Genomic DNA, 21,634 nt, shown 5'->3' with positions numbered 1-21,634 from the left:
ATGGGAAGGCCACAGCGGGAAGAGGCCACTGCAGTAACTCAGGCAAGGCAGGAGAGTGAATCCACCAGGGTCCTGGCAGGCAGGGGATGTGGGGAGAAGGGAGCAGATTTTAGACAGACTTTCAAGGGGGAGATGAAAGCATGTGCTGTGTGAGAGAAGGAGAAGAGTCCAAACAACTTTGTGTGTTAGGCTTGAGCTCCTACAAGAGCAGACCCGTCATGACTGAAAGGTCAACAACCATGTGTGGGAGAAGCAGGCTTGGGTGAGGGGGAAATCAAGAGGTAATATGCCCCTTAGTGATGAAAAAAGCTTCACTACACATTAACACTGTGCCGGAAGGGACAGAGACAAGAGCAGTTCAAGTTGACCACAGCAAGACAGAAAACGATGATGATGTAGGCTGGGAAATTAACCTCACTAACTAAAACAGAGTGCATCTAAATGAAGATTAATCTACTGGTGATACAAGCTAGGATCTAAAGACTAGATGAGACCGGGAACACAGCTGAAATAAAAAAAAAAACAAAAAACAAAAACAGCAACAAAAACACACCTATTAAAAAAATACCACTTTAACAAGTCTTAGTAATAGGAAGTGTATGCAACTCCATGTCAATTCAATAATTCAAGTTATTTCACTTACTGATAGATTGATCAATTCATGCATGAGTGAGTTCCTGTTACATGCACCGTACTATGTTAGGTACATAAAAACAAAACTGGGGATGCCTGGCTGGCTCAGTCAGTGGAGCGTGCAACCTTGACCTTAGGGTTGTGAGTTCGAGCTCCACGTCGGGTATAGAGATTACTTCAAAAATAAAATCTTACAAAAAAAAGAAACAAAACCAAAATAGACACGGTTCACACCCCTGAAGAACATAAATGTCTACTTGAAGAGACAGACCTATAAGGTAATTCAAATCCAATGGGATGTGGAGATGTGGAGAAATTGGAATGCTCATGCACTGCTGGTGGAAAGGTGAAATGGTAGAATTCCTTTGGAAAGCAGTCCAGCTCCTTTTCAGAAGGTTCATCAGTGAGGTCACCACATAACCCCACAATTTCCACACTAGGTATATACCCATGAGAGCTGAAAACAATGCCCATATAAACATCTGTATCCAAATATAGATGGTAGCATTACTCACAATAGCCAAGGAAGAAAAGAAAACCAAGTATCCATCAACTGATGAAAGAATGAATATAATGTATGTCTGTCCAATTTAACTTATTCAGCAATAACAAGGAATCAAGTACTCATAAGTATGACAACATGAATGAAACCTGAAAATATTATGCTAGGAATCCAATCACCACAGACTACCTATTGTTTGAATCCAAATATCCAGAAATTGCAAATCTACAGATATGGAAACTAGATCAGTAGCTACCTAGGTCTGGAGGATTTGCGGAAAATGAGGAGTGTTCATAAATACTTGGTTTCGGGTTGCCTCGGTGGCTCAGTCAGTTAAGCGTCTGACTCTTGGTTTCAGCTCAGGTCATGATCTTGTGGTTGTGAGACTGAGCCCCATGTTGGATCGGACTCTGTGCTGGCAGTGTGGAGCTGCTTGGGATTCTCTCTCTCCCTCTCTCTCTCTGCCCCGATCCTACTTGTGCTCAATACATACATACATACATACATACATATGTACGTATGTACGTACATAAATAAATAAATGCACTTGGATTCTTTCCGGGGTGAGGAGACTGTGATGATGGTTGCACAATTTGGTGAATATACTAAAAATATTGGATCAAACTGTACATTTTCAGTGGATTAATTCTACTGTATGTGAATTCTATCTCAATAAAGTTATTATACATTTAAAATACCTAGTAAGATGCATGTTACAGTCAAGGAAGAAGTAAAATGTTATGACAAAATTCAGAGGAATGACAATAATGTGTGGGGATTAGGTGAATGGTCAAGCTTCTCCAAGAGTCAATAATGGAGATAGATCTTGAAGGCTCAATAGAAGTTTAGCAGGTGGGGAGAAACAGGAGGGATGTAGAATCCATTCTGCCAAGTAGCAGGATAAATTTTGGTTTCGATATTTAATTCTTTCCTTCCCTGAAATTACCACCAACTATTGCAACAGCTTCCAGCTCAAGAGTCTAGATCTACTGGGTCAGGAAGAATAGTTGAGAAATATTCAAGAAGTTTCCATGATAGTCTAAATATTGCAAAGCCCTTCCCATATTTTGGTAAGATGTCAGTTAACTTTTTCTGTAAAGGACCATGCAGTAAATGTTTTGGGCTTTGAAGACTATACACCCTCTGTTGCAACTCTCAACTCTTCCACTGTAGTGTGAAAGCAGTCGTAGGTAATACATTAACAAGTGGATGTGGCTGTATTCCGATACAACATGATCTAGAAAACAAGGTCGTGTGTGAGATTCAGCCCATGGGCTGCAATTTGCTGGGTCCTGGTCCATATCCCCCAGCCTGCCTTCCTGAACTCTCTTCCAGTTCTCTGCTGGTCAATAGAAATTTTCCTGCCTCTGCAGGGATCACTAGCATCAGTTATTTCCCAGAAGGCCTGCTTAATTAATACTCCGTTGTTCTTTTGAATGGGATGGATAGCAGGATTGAAAACTTGGTTTCCTCTGGTAAAAAAAATTATGAGTATCATAATAGTAACTATCCCAATTTTTGTTAAAGATGGCGAGTACACAGCCACGAGTAACATGTAATATCTAACAGACCCATAAAGAATGCAACTAGCATTCTTACATTCTCTTTGTCTACATTTTTCACAATAATCCCTAAAGACACATCAAAAATAAACCTGGTGTCTATGGTTGGGGAGATATAAATACACCATATATTTATGAAGACTGAATAAAAGGGGATCTATTATCTTGAACTTAGATTAGGATATTGTTTCAACTCCATAAACCTTCATATAATGTTGACTGAATCTTGGGTTTCAAATAATGTTGAATATATGTTATGTCTCAGAAACACAACTCTAAAGATGTACTCTCCAAACTCTTGGGCCCAAGGGATATTTGATATTTGGATAACTACTATGAACGAACACATGTAAACACAGACAGCTATAAATGGAGGCAAGTGATATGGGGTGAAAGAATTCTGGGCTAGCAGTCAGAAGACCTATGTTCTTTCTCACCCTACTTCTGGCATTTGGTATTAGTGGGATACCAGGCCAGTTGCCTTTGGACATGATAAAGAGTTTTCCACACATATAAAAGTGTTTGATAAATTTTATAAGGGGTTATAAAAATGTTATGTGTTATTACTATATACTTCAAAATGATATTTTAAGTAAGTCGCCTTCTGAAATAAACCAGATTTACTTTCTGAAGAATTTTCACTGAATTCCAAGGATGAAATAAAGCAAACACTATGTTATTTGCCAAGAGTATACTAAAAGTTGAGTTTTCCATATTCTAGAAAATCAAAGAGCTAAAATAAGTAAATCTTTATTACTGGGACAATGGCACTTAAGGAAAGTCAGTTATTTGACTTTCAGTATGGTATATTTCCTAATATTCTGTGTGTAAAGTCTTTCAAAGTTTTTCTACTCACCATAATAATTATACATCAATAATGGTCAAACTTCTTTGTTTGCTGGGGAAGAGAACTATAGTCGCTATTCTGAAACAGGACAGTATGAGTGTCTGTGGCTGGCCAAGAAAGAAATGAGATTTCTGGAGAGACATTATCAATTGGTTGGGTAGTTATTTTACTGTAGAACTGAAACGGAACAAAGATAAAACTCTGGTAAATTAAAGTGAGTTCTCTTGGCTCTGTAAATGCAAAAATTACATATTGTTAAAATCATTTGTTTAAAATGATGTATTTAATTTTCCAAAAAGATTAGGGACCTGGGATATCTCTACACATCTAAATCTCTGAAAAAAAAGAGGATTAGCAAAATGAACAGTATTCACAGACATATCTAAGTATGTGAGGACATCCATCCTGATTATAAATTTTAAAATCAGGGGAAGAAAAAATGATGGAGTGAGTCAAATCATATAGACCCTAAGAACAAGTCTTTCCGCAGGAGGAACAACTATGAGACAGAAAAAAGAACACTAGAAGGGTAGCCATTTTCTATTACTATTTTTTATGTTTATTTGTGAGAGAGTGTGTGCACACATGCATGCCCAAGGTGGGGGAGGGGCAAAGGGAGGGAGACAGAGGATCTGAATCAGGCTCTGCAATGACAGCAGAGAGCCTGACACAGAGCTCCAACTGAAGAACCCTGAGATCATGACCTGAGCCAAAGTCGGAAGCTTAACAGACTGAGCCACCCAGGCGCCCCAGTCATTTTCTATTATTAAGAGAACTTACAACACTGATGGGGAGGTCTACGGTTAGGTGTCAGTAAGTTCCTTTTGGCAATAACTGTCACACCTTTTAAAGTTCCTTTATACTTCCGGTCTCACCTGTCTTGAGTCAATGCAGAGGAACTGTGGTATAAGAAAAGAACATTAGTTTTCACTCAGATGTGGCACTGACTAATTGAATAACTAACTCTTCAAATCACTGTAATGTTTCATGCCTCAGTTTCCTCATGTGTAAATTTAAGGAGTTACCAATAATTCTGAAGGTGACTTCTATGTCTGACAATTTCAACAGGCTAATCTAGAGAGGTGAAGTATAAAGGTTTATTATTTTTTTCCACTTTACATTCTTCAAATTTGTGAGAAACTATTTTGTCAACCAAAAAGCACATCTTCCAAATATAGGAAGGTGATGGATACACTCCTGCAATACAGGAAAACAAACAGCTGAATCAACAATTTATTTGAAGAGGAAATGATCAGGTAGAAAAGCCTAAGGAGTCTTAAACAAGCTTGCAAAACTGTTAAATTTAACAAAGCCATATGACACAAGGCCAATAAAAAACCAAGTCTATATACTAACAGCCAACGACTGCAAAATGAAATTTTTAAAAATACCATTTACAACAGCATTCAGAATGTGAAATACTTAGGGATAATTTAGCAAAACATGTAATACATTGTTGAGAGAAATTAATAAATGCATAAATAAAATGAGTGCTATACCATGCTCATGGGTTGGAAAATAACACTGTTACAGTATAAGCTCCTTTCAAATTGATCTATATATTCAAAAAAATCTGAACCAAAATCACATCAGGCTATTTGTGGAAACTGGCAATCTAATGTTAAAATTTATATGGAAATGAAAAGGACTTAGAATAATCAAACACTTCTGAAAGGACAAAGAAAGCTTTCACAGTCTCCTTACAAAGTCTACTGGAAAAGTCAGCAATAAAGGTAGTGTGGCATTGTCTTAAGGATATATAAGTTAGTGGAATGGAATATAAGAGTCCACATAAAGCCACATGTGTATCGCCAACTGACTTTTGTCAAACGTATCTAGGTAATTCAATGGAAGGAAAGACTTTTCAACAAATCATGCTGAGAAAACTTAAGCCAATGGGGGAAAATGAACTTTAAGCTTTATCTCACACAATACACAAAAATTAATGTGGAGTGAATTATAGCCCTAAATTTACCTGTAAAACATCTAAACGACAAGCCTAAAATAAAATCTTTGTGACTACGAGGAGGCAAAAATGCCTAAGGGAAAAAATAGCAGCACCGACTATAGAAGGATAAAAACATAAACTGAACTTGATCAAAATTAAACACTCTTGCTCTTCAGAAAACAACATTAAGGAAATGAAAAGTCAAGTCATGGACCAGGAAGAAATACTGGCAAGGCATATATCAAAGGGCTCTTATTCAGAATACACAGGGTACTCTTACAACTCTCAATAAAAAGAGAGAATTCAATTAAAAAATAGGCCAAGAATTTGACGACATTTCACAAAAGAAGATAAAGGATGGCCAAAGAAGTGCATAAATAATTAACACTCACATCATTAGTCACAAGGAAAATGTAAATATAAAGTACAATTAGATATAGCTATAAAGTCTGAAAATAGCTACAATTAAGCAACCACATGTTGCTAGGCTTGAGGAGCAACTGGAACTCTCCTACATTGCTGATGAGAATGTACAATTTAAGAAAACAGTTTGGCAGTGTCTTATGAAGTTAAATAGTTAACTATCTGCCTCAGAAATCCCAGTTCTGGGTATCTGACAAAAAGAAGAGGGGCACCAGCGTGGCTCAGTCGGTTAAGCTTCCCACTTCGGCCTAGGTCATGGTCTCACCGTTCCCGAGTTCGAACCCCGTGTAGGGCTGTGTGCTTGCTGACAGCTCAGAGCCTGGAGCCTGCTTCTGATTCTGTGTCTCCCTCTCTCTCCTCCCCTCCCCCACTCTGCTCTGTCTCTATCTCTCAAAAATAAATAATCATAAAAAAATAATAAAAACTATGTCCATACAAGGACTTGTACATGGATGTTCATAGCAGCCTTATTCGTAATTCAAAATGAAATAAAAAAATGACCCCCAAAAAAGTGAATGGATAAACAAAATGTAGTATGTTCATGCCATGGAACACTGCTAGCAATCAAACTAAATGACTACTGATATGCACAACAACATAAAGAAATCTCAAAAAAAATATAGTGAGTAAATGAAGACCTGACACAAGGGTGCCCGCTATGATATGATCCCATTTATATGGAATTCTGGAAAGGATGAAAATAACCTACGTTCAAAAGCAGGATGGTTGCCTGGGACTGAAGGTAAAGGGGACTGAAGGCAGCAGAGCATGAGGGAGGGAGCTCTGTGAGGTAGCTGAAATGTTCTGTAGATTGTGTTGGTATTTATATGGGTACATACCTGTGTCCAAGGTGCACTGTTACATGCATTTAGAAACACACATTTTATTGTCTGTAAACGAAACCTCCGAAAGCTGATTAAAGAATATGAATCCACAAGTCCATGGACACTTGGCAAGCAGGGGACTAAAAAAGACTGTGTACATAGCAGCATCCATGTACACATGCATATTCCAAGAGGAATGTAAAATATCAGCACCACAGTGAACATGAGAATCTATCCAGCTACTCTGGATACTGAGTTGCTGACGTGACAATGCTTGTATTACTGAGGTCACCTAATATGATCTGGTGGGGTAGGTTTGGGTTCTGACACTTTGCTGAACAGCGTGTTAAGTTCTAAGGCAGGGCTCCCTCATTTTAGTAGGGCATGAGAAGTTTCTTGATGCGTCCTTATTAAACAAGAATGTGCTAAGAACTGTGTTAGTTACTCTGGAAGAGACAGAGTTGTTCAGATAGGGTTGTTCAGCATCTCTATCCCCTAAATCTTAGAGTTCAGGACACGCTGGGGCCCAGTTTAGTGGAAGATTGATACATGCATGACTCTAGTAGAGTAAGAGTGGGAAAACTTCACAGGAGAGGGTGAAATACTGCACGACTTGATTTTACAAAGAGAAGGCATCGTAAGAGAGATGGACACTTCAGCTCGGTCTTAATGGATCACACGAAATGCACAGGTATTTCATCTATCTGGCGGAAGGTCTGAGAAGGCATTGAGGGAAGGAGCTCTACGAGGAAAGCTATAGAGATGAGAAATAACTAGGAATGTAAGTTCTCAGTTGGAAGTCAGGATGTTTCAAGGGGGAGATAAACTTGGAAATCCAGACTGGGTTTCAATTCATTCCATAATGGGCTGGGAAATTTGGAAAGTTTTTTTTTTTGTTTTTGTTTTTTTTTTTTAATGGCAATTAATGACCAGGGCAGAGCTGTAGGGTAGAAAGATTAATCTGATAATATGTATAGGAGGGACGGGTGTGGAGAGAGACCAGAGGTGGAGATACCCAATAGGAGGCCATTTCAATAACTCAGTTAAGAAATTAGGACACCTGAACTAGGAGCCGCAAGGAGATTTACTTAAGAAACCAGATTTGAGAAACGGTGCGGTAGAAACAGCAGGACAAGTTATATGTATGTGATGTGGAAGAGGAAGTACAGTCCTAGGGCCCTGAGCCCGGATGCCCAGCAGGGAATTAGCCGGTGCTTCCCCTCCGTTTGATGGCCTCATGGCCACAACAGCTCTCTCTCTCTCTCACTCTACCACAACAGCTGGAGCCCACTTACATGTCTGACAGCGAGTAGGGCTATGGTTGCGCCATGTCCAGCGGTTGTCTATGCTGATGTTTGATGCTCCCACTATCCAAACACCAAAGCGTGCTGACATGCATGGCTTCCCCGGGGGAAAGTATGAGGACAATATTCAGAAGGTTGGAATCATGGCTCCCGTGAATTTGCCAGATGACCTTCACAGAGTGACTCTCAGTACTGATCTTCTGAACCCCTGTGAATTCTGTAGGGGTCCACAAAGCACTTTGGGAACTGGAACACCCCGTATAGAGGGGGATTACTAATATTCTTGTCACTAGCAATCTCTATCATCCTCATCTTTATATGTACAGGTATTGGCACCTGTCCGGAGGCATCTCTCTGCATTCATCCCTCTCCCCACCCTAACCATCTCTTCTTTTTGCTTCTCTGATCCTGGAATTGAGGGCTATTTTGCACAAGGATGACCATAAAGATAGTTTTTTTCCAAAATACCACCAATTCCTTGCAATATACCCAATATGTACATCCATCTCCTAAAGTTAAACATTTTGATAGTACTGGAATGTTTGAAATACTACCATGTCAACATCCTCAAACATTTCCTGAAACTTAACAAATTACAGGACCCGTTACCACTGACCCCAGGAGTTCACTCCCTCTGTTCTCTTCTCCATACCGTTAAATATTCCCCAGATCCTTTTGGATGTTAAATGAAGAGCAGTGATCAGCTCTGACTCTGGATAAGAAAAACTCTGCATTGGATTTATTGAAAAGTGGTTTGCCGATCTCCACACTCTCACCATGGTGAAGGGTTTTCCAAGGAGATGTCAATAGTAGATGATTGCCGAATTTAACCTAACCCCCACACTAGGTGGGCCCTCACAGCTTTCCTGGGATGCATAGCACCAGTGCCTTTCACACACTGTGGGGCAAACAGCGTCTTTTTTACAAAGTTGAGACTGACGAGGGTTAGATTTATGACAAGGAAGTGGGCATAAAGCTGATCTACCCTCAGGTCACCGTGCACCCAAGAGTAATGACTGGCCTCCAGGTCCTGGTTCTAGGGCTTTCAAGCTGCCCCACCTTAATCTGAACGCTGGAGAAAACGCACATCCTGTTTCACTGGCATGTGAAGACAACGCACGTAGGACGAGAGTTCTGGGAACTCCATAGTAGCTAGCAGATACGAGCTTTTATAAAAGAGCCAAAAGAAAAGAATCCACTGTGCCTTTAAGAGGGCTTCTAGTGGGAAAGGAATATTTCTCTCTCATAAAGCCTTGCTTATAACAATATTTTTCAAGGAACTCAGCTCAGATGGTCCAGGAAGCGCATTATGGTCTACTGTAGCATGCAAATTCACTGCTCAGCACATTATGGGAACATAAATATCATGATCCCCACACTCTGCAGGTTTTCATGTGGCCTCCTTCCTTCCTTCCTTCTCTTCTTCCTTGCCTTTCCTTTTCCTTTTCCTTCTGCTTTCTCCTTCTCTTCTTTCCCTCTTCATTTATATTGTAAGGAAATTATAGCAGCTCATCTCAAATAGAGGAGAGATTTCTTTCTTTCACTTAAAACGAAACAAAACAAAACAACGTCTTCCTTAATGGGCTCAATGTCAAATTCCTCAGAATTTCTGAATGTAACAAAAGAGAATTGTTCTAAGGTACGAAGGTATTTTTTCCACCAGTGACTTAAAAAACTGGAAATAAACGAAAGCCAGGGAAAAGCTGAATAGTCCTCACTTGGCAATTATTCAGCCCTTGGAAATTTCCAAGCCCTCTGCAATCATTAATTAATTAGTGAAGATGATGTTCCACTTTACTGAGGCTGGGAGCGTGACATAAAGAGGTCTAGAGGCTTTCCCCAAGCTGAAAGAGGAATGTCAAGGGAAGAACTGAAATTAGAATTAGAAGCTCATTTCTCAAGCCAGTAGTCACATCACTAAGCCAAGCAGAGTCAATATTGGGACAATAAGGTCCTCTGTGCACAGGTGCAGTTGAATACAGCAGTGTTCTGCTCAAAGACCAACTGTGGAAAAGCCCACCCCTTCATCCACCAGTGCCCCCACAACACACACAGGAAATTTCTGTAGCTTCATCGCCTCTTTCCCCTTTCCTAAAACACAGACAGATGGCTAAATATCAACCTCCAACCACCCTCCTCTATAATCGCAGCAAAAATCCATGATTTAATTTTCATGATTGAAAGGCACAATATGATGTCAAAAACACATGACACTGTTGAAAATAAATATTTCCAAGAAAATTTTTAATGACATGAAATTCACTGATATCCAGAATCCGTAATAATGTAGACCACCTCGAATAATTACCTTCTCCCATAAGAAGGAAAGGGAAATGTCATGCTTTTGGGGGAGTGGATAATCAAAGTTCACTCCAAGAGCCTGAACAGGTTGCTGAGGGCAGATCAAACATTAGTGATGATGCGGCTCTGCCTGACACCTTAGATCCAGGTCTTGCACTGGGTCCTACACCCATTCCCCCTACACCACTGGATTGGTTCCAAATGTTGAACAGGCACTATCTAGATAGCACCTCTGACATGATAGGTAAATAGGAAACTCGAAGACTGGCTCAGCACTTCTCAGCAGATGATTCCCTCCACCAGATACACTTTTGCTCTATTTCATGTCTGTTTCCCCTGGTGGGGTGATGGAATCCTTAAACAACTCAGGGCCCACCTCTTTCCCTCAGGAACATCAGTCAGGATGCTCTGGGTGAGGAAAAACTGCATGCATAGCTGAACTTAAATGGTGAAGACAACTGTCCCAACCTACACTTTTAATCTTCCATAGGAGAATTTGTTTCAGTTGTACCAAAAGCAAGGGAAAGTTCAATAACCCCATTTTGTTCTGAATGGGTGTTTTCAGGTCCAGGAACGACCACTGCAGACATGCTGTAATGTTAACAAAGGGCAAGCCTATCCAGTGTGGCTATTCTTGACAAACTTTATTTAAAAGCAAAACAATAGGGGCACCTGGGTGGCTCAGTTGATTGAGCGTCCAACTTCCACTCAGGTCATGATCTCGCAGTTTGTGAGTTCGAGACCCACATCGGGCTGTATGCTGACAGCTCAGAGCCTGGAGCCTGCTTCGGATTCTGTCTCCCCGTCTCTCTGTGTCCCTCCCCTGCTCATGCTCTCTCTCTCGCTCAAAAATAAATAAACATTAATTTTTTAAAAATTAATGCAAAACAAGGGGCACCTGGGTGGCTCAGTCAGTTGAGTGGCTGATTTCAACCCAGGTCATAATATCATGGTTTGTGAGTTTGACCCCCATCTAAGGCTTTGCACTGACAGTACAGAGCCTGCTTGAGATTTTCTGTCTCCCTCTCTCTCTGCCCCTCCTCTGCTTGCTCTCTTTCTCTAAAAAATATAAACTTCAAAAAATAAAAACAAAACAAAAACAAACAAAACAAAACACCCTTAATAACGTTTATTTTCATGGAGGGAGTTTGAAAAGAAAGGCCTCCCAAGAGTAACTTGGAATCTTTATGTTGCAGAATGACCATGGCTGGTCCACTTTTGTGTAATGAGCATTCATAAGGTTACCGGGTGCCTCCAGATACTGACAGGCCCCCCTGGGAAGGGTTCTTTTCCTCTAAAGAACCTAAAATTCTTTTGGAGCACCATTAATAGAGTAGATGTTTTCATGTGAGAATCAGGGTTTAGTAAACATCTTACCGAGAGAGTAAGGATCTGACAGATTTTTGTCATAATGGTGAAAATGTGAACAGGTATATCTGGAAACTGACAATCTTGAATGGGTAAAGGATTATACACACACACAGATACACACATGTGCGTACACACACACATACACACACACACACACACACACACACTTCTATAATCCATCTCAACAATTACAATTCAACGTGTAGCTAATCAAGGGCTCTACAGTTTCTTTTTTTTAATGTTTATTTATTTGAGAGAGAGAGAGAGAGGCAGAGAAAGAATCTTGCATTGTCAGCACAGAGCCCTACATGGGTTTCGATCCCACAAACTGTGAGATCATGACCAGAGGCGAAATCAAGAGTCAGACACTTAACTGACTGAGCCACCCAGGTGCCCCAAGGGCTCTCCAGTTTCTGACTTCTCACAGCTCTAACCAAAAGGGTGGGCTCAGTTCCAACCAATAACTGGAGATTAGCTTGGTTTCTCCATTGTCTCCCTTGCAAGTAATTCTCCTTGGATCCTCTCGTCGGGGTGGGAAGAAACATCATCATGTTGGTTCTAGTACTCATGGAAAGTCCAAGTTGTAGGTGAAGAGGTATGTGTAGTATTGTGTCTTAACTATTCACAGGAAGTAACAATGCATTGACTTAAAAGCATATATGCTTGCAATTAAATCAAACCAAAAAAAAAGATAACTGTCATAAAGGATTTTTAAAAGTTTCTGAACACAGTTAAGGCCCACAGACTAAGATTCTTCCTGGAGGATCAGTAACGGGGATAAATAAGAGGTAATAAACAAGTTCCATAATACTGCAGCCCCCTTCACCTCACCTACCAAGGGGCCCTTGGCCACTTGTTCTGTCTCAGCAGCCCTAGGCTTGTTTGCCCTAAGCAGAACCCAGAGTGCCAACTTTGCTTGGGTTCTGAGCGTCTTTACATGAGCCTCATGTGGCCCTGTACATCTCTTACCTACAAATATGGGGACCTCCTGTCCCCACTAAGGTACAAGATGCTGCGTATCTATTTAGAGTCCAAGCACATGCAACAGCTAAGCGTGAGGAAGTTTCTGACTCACAGAGGGGCGCTTTGACCAACAGGAGACAAGAGCTGGAAGAGAAACTATTTTCCCATCCTCTCCCTGAACAGATTGTCCTGATCTGCTCATACGGTCTTTTGCAAGATGATCCTTCAAGATTGAACAATTGGCTGTACTGGATATTAAACAGTAGCCATATGATCCCACACGTAGGATCTCTGCCTTTTCCTGCTTCACTCACGCTCACCTGGGACTGTACTTTCTAATGACATAAAAGGAGCACATACACTTTTGCCTTAGGGTGTGCTTTCTGGGGAAGTCAGGCCAAGATACACACTCCTTCAGCCCCATCACTATGTTAATGAGTCCCCTACCTTTTGTTGCAGTGGCGGTGCGCAGGGCACTGAAACAGGATCTGTGATATAGGTCTTCTTGGGCCCAGTAACTGGATACATCCCAGCTGGGTTCTGGTTTCCTGTTCCAGAAGGAGTATACCCTTGTTCCCGCTTCCACGTATTCGGATGCCCTTGTTGACCGTAAGCTGGATCAGAGTCATTTTTGCCCCCATAGCCAGGCCCTGATGGGCAATAGGCTTCATAATAGCGTCCTTGGTTGGGGGCATACCCATACCCAGGCTCTGGTTGAAGTCCTGGTGGTGGAATATATGCATAGTCCATGCCCCCCCGTGTTGAAGGAGGTGGGCACTGCCCAGAGATAGAAACTGGTTGAGTGTTATAGCCCTGGGGTCCTGGGCCTGCGCCATAAAATTGTCCTGATGAAGGAGCAGCCATGTAATGAGAGCTGGGCTGGGCTGACTTCACCTGCACGTTGAAGGCAGGCCTTGAAGGGGTGGACGCCGTAGCATAGGAGGCGGGGACTGGTTGAGGCTGGGGTTTTAGTGTTCCAATTGGTGCCACAGGGATGGGTCCTGCCTGGGGTGCAGGCTGTGGTTTCAATGTAGACTTTTTGGTTGCCGTTAGAGGGGGTTGGTTTGGTATTACCATTCTTTTATGTCCTGTGACAGGGGTAGAGACTGGAGGAGAGGCAGTCGAACTAGTAGAGCCCTAAAGGGGGAAAGAGAAAAAAAATAAAATAAAAAAGATAAAGATTACTGCCAGTGAAAAATGAAAACACATAAAGGAACAAATATTAGTAACTACTATTCTTATTTTGTATCAACTCTTATATGGTGCCTGCCTTCTAAGAATTCACAAACCAACACAAAAATCATGTGCACTTTTGTGTACTAGTAATGAACAATCTGGAAAAAAATTAATGATTCCATTTACAATTACATCAAAAAGAAACAAAAATACTTAAGAATAAACTTAACCAAAAAGGGCAAAAGACTTACATACACTAAAACGTACAAATGCTGCTGCTGAAAAAAATTGAAGGCATAAATATATATGAGACATCCTGTGTTCATGGATTGCAACACTTAATATTGTAAAGATGTTAATACTACTCAGAGCAATGTATAGATTCAATCCAATCCCTATCCAAATTTCAATGGCAATTTTTTTTACAAAAATGGAAACAATTCAGCCTGAAATTCATATCAAATCTCAAGAGATCTGGATAGCCAAACAATCTTGAAAAAAAAAAAAAAAGAACAAAATTGTAGGTCTCACACTGTGCAATTTCAAAACTTAGTACAAAGTTACCATAATCTGCACGGTATGATAGTAGCATAAAGACAGACATATAGACCAACAGGATAGTATAGACAGTCCAGAAATAAACCCTTGCATACATACACAATTAATTTCTGATGAGAGTTCCAAGACCATTGGTTTGAGAAAAGACACTCTTTTCAACAATTGGTGAGGAAACCTGGATATCCACAGGTAGAAGAATGAAGTTGGACCCTTACTTACACCATATATAAAAAGTAACCCAAGTTTTTAGCTCTAAATGTAAGAGCTTAAAACTTAAAACTCTTAGAAGAAAACACAGGCGGAAAAAAAATAGCAACTTCTTGACATTGGATTTGTTAATATATATATAATATATATATATGTATATATATATGTATACATACATATATATATACATATATACATACATATAATACTGAAAGCACTAGCAATAATAAACTAAGCTAAACAATGCTATCTCAATCAGATCAGATTACCAAAGATATAGTCAACATACAGCAAAAAGGAGGTACTAGAGAAAGAACAGGAGGCCTGGGCAAGGGTACGAAAAAAAACAAGTAAATCAAAGAGGGGTGTTGAAAGAAACAAACACTCCCAGAAGAACCAAAAAGATGCTAAATTTTAGAACAAAGACTCCTATCAAAGAGTGATTTACCAAAGATAACCCAAATGTAGACTCTTCCTCCTTTTCTAACTTCCTGATTTCCATTGCATTCATTCATTCAATTCAGAAATACTTACTGAATATGTTAAGAATGTTTAAGGACACAAAGATTGGAAGATCTCACTGCCAAACTATGAGAAGTCTTGGTTAGGCTGGGGATAAGTAAAGGCTCAGAGAAAGCTTGGAGATTCAAACATCTGTCCTTAGGCATTAGTCTATTATGGATCTGGAAATATGTCAATGACAGAATGTTTTAATTTTGCTCTGAGTTACTATGATTAGATTTGTTGATACAACAAATGAATGACCACACCCTGATTTTGCTGTTTATTAATTTCCAAGAGAATTCACATATTCTTAGGAAGAGGGGATGTGAGGCCTTATGTTACTCTAATGTCATTTACCCACAACAAGTCACTAGAGATATATAGCTGTGGGAAAGATGCCACTAACTGCTTCTTCATACCTACTCCCCTTTTTCACTACTCAAAGAATTTCTATTTTATTTAGGGTGACAATGTCCTCACTTAAAATACTTCTCTAGACTACAACCAGAGATAGAACGTTGCCACGGGACACAGTTCTGGCCAATGAGATATATGCTAAACATTTTAGGGAAAACAAAAATTCTCCTGATAGAAGCATCACCCCTACCTACCTTGCCAGTTTCTTCTTTCCTGCCTGGTTGGTGGATGTGGGGCTGTAGATGGTACAGCTATCTTACCCCCACCATAAGATGCAAGTCTATCAACTCAGATATATATAGCTTTCTGATGATCTACACTGATCCAGAGATAAAGATTAAAACACTCCCAGAGATATTTGGTTGACAACAGCATCCCAATGAAAGTGACAGACTCTTGGGCTACATTTCTTCTGTCAACCTACCTGTGAAGTTCCCAGATGTGAGCCAAGGAGGCCACGGGTCCTCTCTAGCATCTCTCCTCTACAACACTCTCTACTTCTGGATCCAAATAACCCTTCTCCCCTTGGTCCCTTTGATCCTAGAGCACATGAAAGCTCTGACTTTGCTGGCTCCAGATGATCGCTCTGTCCCTAAACACTTCTCTATACCCAAATGCCCGTGTACGCGATGCATTTATAAATCAGCGTGTTATCATTTTTGCTGGGATTCTGACAGTTACAGCTCTCTTTCCCACATTTTATTGGTCTCAATTTATATTTGTCTACTTTCCTAAAGAATTCATAATTCTAGATTTAGTTCTTTAAGTTACAGGAGGCTGTTAAATACAGTTATCTTTTTTTTCCCCCTTATCTGATACTAGCCTCTCAGAGGACAAACTTGCCATTTACTTTTGTAATTGAAGCAACCTTAGTAATCTTGTCTTGGCAGAGTTGCTTCTCCCTTCTTTATGAAGATGGCTCCAACAGTACTCAAGAGAAAGAAATTCCATTTCCTTAGTAAGCAATGTATTAAGAAATACATCCTGAAGAAATTCCTAAATACACACACAGTTAATTAAGATCCTGACATTCTGTAGTAAAAAGCATGGGAGAGTCAGTTTGAACCTAAAAACAAAAAAAAAAAGGTAAGGTCAGTTTTTTTTCCCAGTCAACCATGTCAGTCTTAAAAAAAAAATGTCAGCATAGATGGAATTGAATGTAAGAAGGAATAAAGCTTTTCTTTTCTTTGATGACTCAAGATCAGCAGAAACCCAGAGTTCCTATTTTGAACACTTTACAAACCCAACTATAAATGGAGACAGTGACTGAGCAACTGGGCTAATGACAGGCGTACTCTGTGCTGCAGCTGTAGAGAAGTCTGTCCCCAGAGCAGATCCTGCAGAAATCACAGATTTTGGAAATGAAAGCCAATCGCAATGATAAAGTAAGAATAAAAGAGAATTAATATAGACCTAACTCCTGAGAAGCAACATTTTCCAACAAAATTCCTCTTTTTCTTTTTTGGTGAACACACACACACACACACACACACACACACACACACACACTTTAAACCTCCATAAAGTCTTTGGAGGAAGGCATCAGGTCACAGTTTCAGAAGTCATTGCTTTCTTCTAGGAAATATCTCACCAGTGGAACTCTCTTTGGGAGATGAGAAGGTTTCCCACAACTTTATTATGAATTCTGCTGTGTATGTGCCGGCATGCTTCTGACTATTTTCTATATCGTAACTACGGGAGTGAAAATAGCACATTTAGCTATATTTTTCCCTTTGCAATTTTACACTCTTTACCTCACTGGAGGTGGAAGGGGTAAAGAACAGGAATCATTTTAAAGCGTATTTATTTATGTTCTTCATAGTTAAAGAAAGCTATGGCAACATTTTCCTGGCCCACATATTCAATTAAATACATAGTGAATCTTTTCTACTCACTGAATTAGTTGGCACTTCCGAGTATTTATTTTTGGCATATCATTTCTTTTTTGTTTTTGCAGAAATTCTTAAAGTTTTATCATGATTTAACATTTTTATTTTGAAAATCAAGCACATTTTAAAATTACAGGAATATATATATATATTATATATACATATATATTATATATACATGTATATATAATATATAATATGTATTTGTAATATATATATTATATGACTTGAATCTCTGTAAGTCTTTTTATGTGGTTATTTTTCCATTAATTATTTTCTAACGATCATGTAAAGCTCTGTGAGGTTAATGGGAGAAGGGCAACATCCTGGGATGAACAGCACATGTCCCCCCGTCCGCCAGGAGCTTATAGTCTGGCAGAGGGGCTACTATATAATCAACAACTGGTGGATGGATACTCCATTACCAGGAAGAACTGGTCGTGGCCACGGGACAACAGACAAGGGGTACCAAGAGCACCTCTCGTTCTCACCCTATGGGGCAGGTCCTCAACTTCCTTTGTGGCCAGGTCAGGATAAGGCGCGGCCATTCCTCAATCTCTCCTGCCCCTCCCACCCGCTCCCTGACCACACTCACACGAGCGCACACACACTCCCCTGCTCCAACCTACCACTATGTCTTCTATGCATCCTCTGTTTCTTTCTTATATCCTTACATTTAACTCCAGTCTCGTTTTCCTTCCACTGCCGTTTGCCCTCATCGCCACTTCCCTGAGCTGTTCATTGCCATCAGCGAACTTCACTTCTTTCTCACTCCCCTCCCTCAATAATGCCACAGTCATCTCTCTAACGTGACCCTCTGAGCCTGGCTCTCTGCTGATCGCAATCTGCCAATGGCCCTGCTTTGTGTTGAGCTTGTTTTATTATGTTGTGCTCTTTGTTTGTTTGTTTGTTTTTAATATACTTTAAAAGAATTTCCAGTCTAGCCCCTGCCTCCCTGGCCAGCTGCCTCCTTTTTTCTACCATCACTCACATCACACACTCCAGCAATTTGAGGCTTATGCAGAGACTGGAATAGATCACACAGTTATGTCTGCACTCAGATCCGTCAGCCAGGACCTCCTTCTACAGTCTCTGATCTGTTCTATCCAATCTCTACCACGCTGCTCCCCTGCTGCTCAAACATAGCCATCTGGGCAGTTGCCTACTTATTCTGCAAGTCTCAGATCAAATGATGTGTCTTCTGTACTGTCATTCTAGACTCCCCTGTAATGATTTGGACGTTCTTTCTGTGGTCCTTCAGTTATATTCCCCGTGAACTTTGTACATAGTCCCCATTAAAACAGTTACCTTCTAGTGTTTTAATAATCGACTTGCATGTTTTTTAAGTTGGAAAGAAGTCAAGCTGTAAGCTCTAGAAAGCCAAATTATCATGATCTCAAACAGACAGAGATTTGTCTTTCATAATAGAGAATCCAGGAACAGGCAGCGAAGAACTAATGTCTGCTCAACAGTGACAGCAGGGATTCAGGCTCTTTCTAGGGATCTGTTAGAAGCACTTCACTAATCTTTCTTTAAAATTCCTACTGATGACCAGTCGTCACCATATTGCCCAATGGCCCCTGAATAATGACCCTCTTTATCTGACACAGGCCCTACTCTCTTCTCTCCCTCTTTTGCTCTCTATTAACTCTTTCCAGGACCATATACACAACTTAAAATACCTTCCGCAATTATGAAGATTCTCTTGAGTTTCTATCTCCAGAATTCACCAGCATTCTGAATACCAGGCCCAGATATTCAGCTGTTTATTTTATGTGTCTGCTTGGACGTCTCAAATGCCTTTCAGGCTCAACATGTGAAAAACCGTCTCATCATCTTCCTTGAATCTGCCCTTCTATTCCCGTCTGGTTTTCTCATCCACACAGGTGTTGCTCAAATGAGAACACTAGGAGTCATTCTTGAGCCTCTCCCTCACATCCCATTCAAGTACTAAATCCTGTCGATTCTATTTCCTAAGCAAGGAGTTCTGTAACTCCCAACTCTTTCCACATTTCCTCATTTCCTCTGCTGTGGTGACTCTATTCCAAGATACCACCACCCGTCACTGTGAATTCTCCAACAGGAATCCAGACTGGTATCCCAGGGTGTACTCTTTTTCCCTCTTCAAGGAATCCTTATTCTGTAGACGGAGCGCTTCCTCTCAAACACAGATTTCATCACATTACTTTCCTGCTTAAAAGTTTTCAACGCTTAGGGGATTGTTTTGCACGCTAGCTCTTCTCCCTCTCCCTGAAAGGTACACACTCTATCAATCTCTGACACTGACTTTTTCTCATAGCCAGTGTGCCAGGCTCTCAGGTGCCATCACCATGTGAATTCTAAGGAGCTAATTCCTCAGGACCCTTTAAGTGTCACCCTGAGTGTGGTTCCTCGGTGAGCTCTGCTGAATCCTCCGGCAGAGTGAGCACTGATTACTGCTCTCCTAACCATATCACACTTGCACGTGTCTGTCTTCACGGTGTCAGGGACTCTACCCTTGTACTCACTACTGCTTCCCCAGTGGCTTTTGCATATCATAGCTAATAGTGGGCATTTGACAAACATTTGAATAAATTAATGACTGAATGAATTTGGACTCCAAGAAGAATTCGTTTCCTTGTCAGATTATAACCTAACGTGCAAAATACGAGCTACCTCGTTTCTCTTATTACTTGACAATCAAGAAACGCTGTCATGCATTTAATGCATGCTTAATTACAGTAATCTCATTAGTTTTTCCCTTTCTCTAAATAGTTCAATGGCTTTACTTTTTTTTTTTCTTTTTTTAATTTTTTTTTTTCAACGTTTATTTATTTTTGGGACAGAGAGAGACAGAGCATGAACGGGGGAGGGGCAGAGAGAGAGGGAGACACAGAATCGGAAACAGGCTCCAGGCTCCGAGCCATCAGCCCAGAGCCTGACGCGGGGCTCGAACTCACGGACCGCGAGATCGTGACCTGGCTGAAGTCGGACGCTTAACCGACTGCGCCACCCAGGCGCCCCATTGGCTTTACTTTTTGAATTGATTAATACTACTATCTTTCAAAGAAGCGTCGAAATGCTTACTTTCATTTTGATGGTTATATTGTATATGCAAATTCTACTGGATGCTGGCTCTAATCTCTTACAGATATAGTTAAGGGCCAAATTTTCAATAAAATTACTGCAAAAGAAAAGAGACGAATGCATATTAGAATAATCTTTAACAACATGTACCGCAACGAAATGCATTTGAACTACCAAGTAATCACAATGCCCCAATCTCTAAAAATTTAATTAATCAAAGTTATTTATTCAATTAAAAAAATTGAAATTCTGCTGTGTGTTGGTTACTGAGCTAGTTGCTAAAACCACAAACAGACAAAGGAAGTCAGAGTCACTGCACTGAGAGAATTCTTAATTAGATTTTTTGGACAAAACAGGGGAGCGGTAAGTAAAAGGGTTTCTACTAATAAAGAAAATTTTCTAAGGTAAGAGAAGGGGAATGTATACAAAAGCGAAAGTCCTACATAAAAGCAATTGTATAAAACTCAGAGCCCCTTCATATATTTTGATTCCAGCTAGTACAGTGACATGGAAAAACGCCTACGATGGCAAATGAAAATATAAATGCTAAATGACAAACACAGAATGTGAAATCAATCATATACGCGATACAGTTGAAGTTGTAGGAAATGTTATTTCCATATGGACAAAGAACAGATAAACCATGGAACGGGATATGGTTGATTTGTCAGAAAGGATTCTGAGCGTTTCAACTTCAATTTTACTTTCATGACACTTATGTACAGTTATGTGAACAAGACTTGATGAAGTATTTTCCTTTACGGTTGTCAACTTTGTATATCCTTGTGGCAGGAAAACAAATTCAAATATTCACTGATATCAAAAAATGCGTAAAAATGGCAAACACTTAAATATTACCTGTCCTTTGTGTAAACAGTTTGAACACTGCTTATACTTAATCCTCACAGGCACCCTTGAGACAGAAACTATTATTATCCCTATTTTCGAGATGAAGATACTGAAACACAGAGAAATTAAGTAACTGCCAAGGTTATACACACACCTAGCAGGTGGCAGATGTGGGATTCAAACCCAGGTAGCCAGGCTCCCTCGTTTTGGGTTTTAAAAACCGGTTTGTTTCTCTCCAGCAAAGTAAGGGTGAACTAGACCACATGTCGAAAAAGCAAACAAAAAAGAAA

The 21,634-nt window shown here is 40.2% G+C and overlaps 1 protein-coding gene across 1 annotated transcript in view; it reads right to left on the bottom strand.

Moving 5' to 3' along the window:
• The window catches only part of LPP (LIM domain containing preferred translocation partner in lipoma), a 677,526-nt gene that overhangs the window by 239,378 nt on the left and 416,514 nt on the right, over positions 1-21,634 (bottom strand). The window contains exon 9 of the mRNA XM_047099816.1: positions 13,126-13,815. Within this exon, the coding sequence (XP_046955772.1) occupies positions 13,126-13,815 (690 nt within the window). The remainder of the gene's footprint in view (positions 1-13,125; positions 13,816-21,634) is intronic.

This window comes from Lynx rufus, unplaced genomic scaffold (genome assembly GCF_022079265.1).
Source record: "Lynx rufus isolate CCGP_SWC_20201006 ecotype Redwood Valley unplaced genomic scaffold, mLynRuf1.p SCAF_5, whole genome shotgun sequence".
NCBI lineage: Eukaryota > Metazoa > Chordata > Mammalia > Carnivora > Felidae > Lynx > Lynx rufus.
The sequence above is the reverse complement of the archived record's forward strand: the minus strand, read 5'-3'. Positions and strand labels throughout refer to the sequence as shown.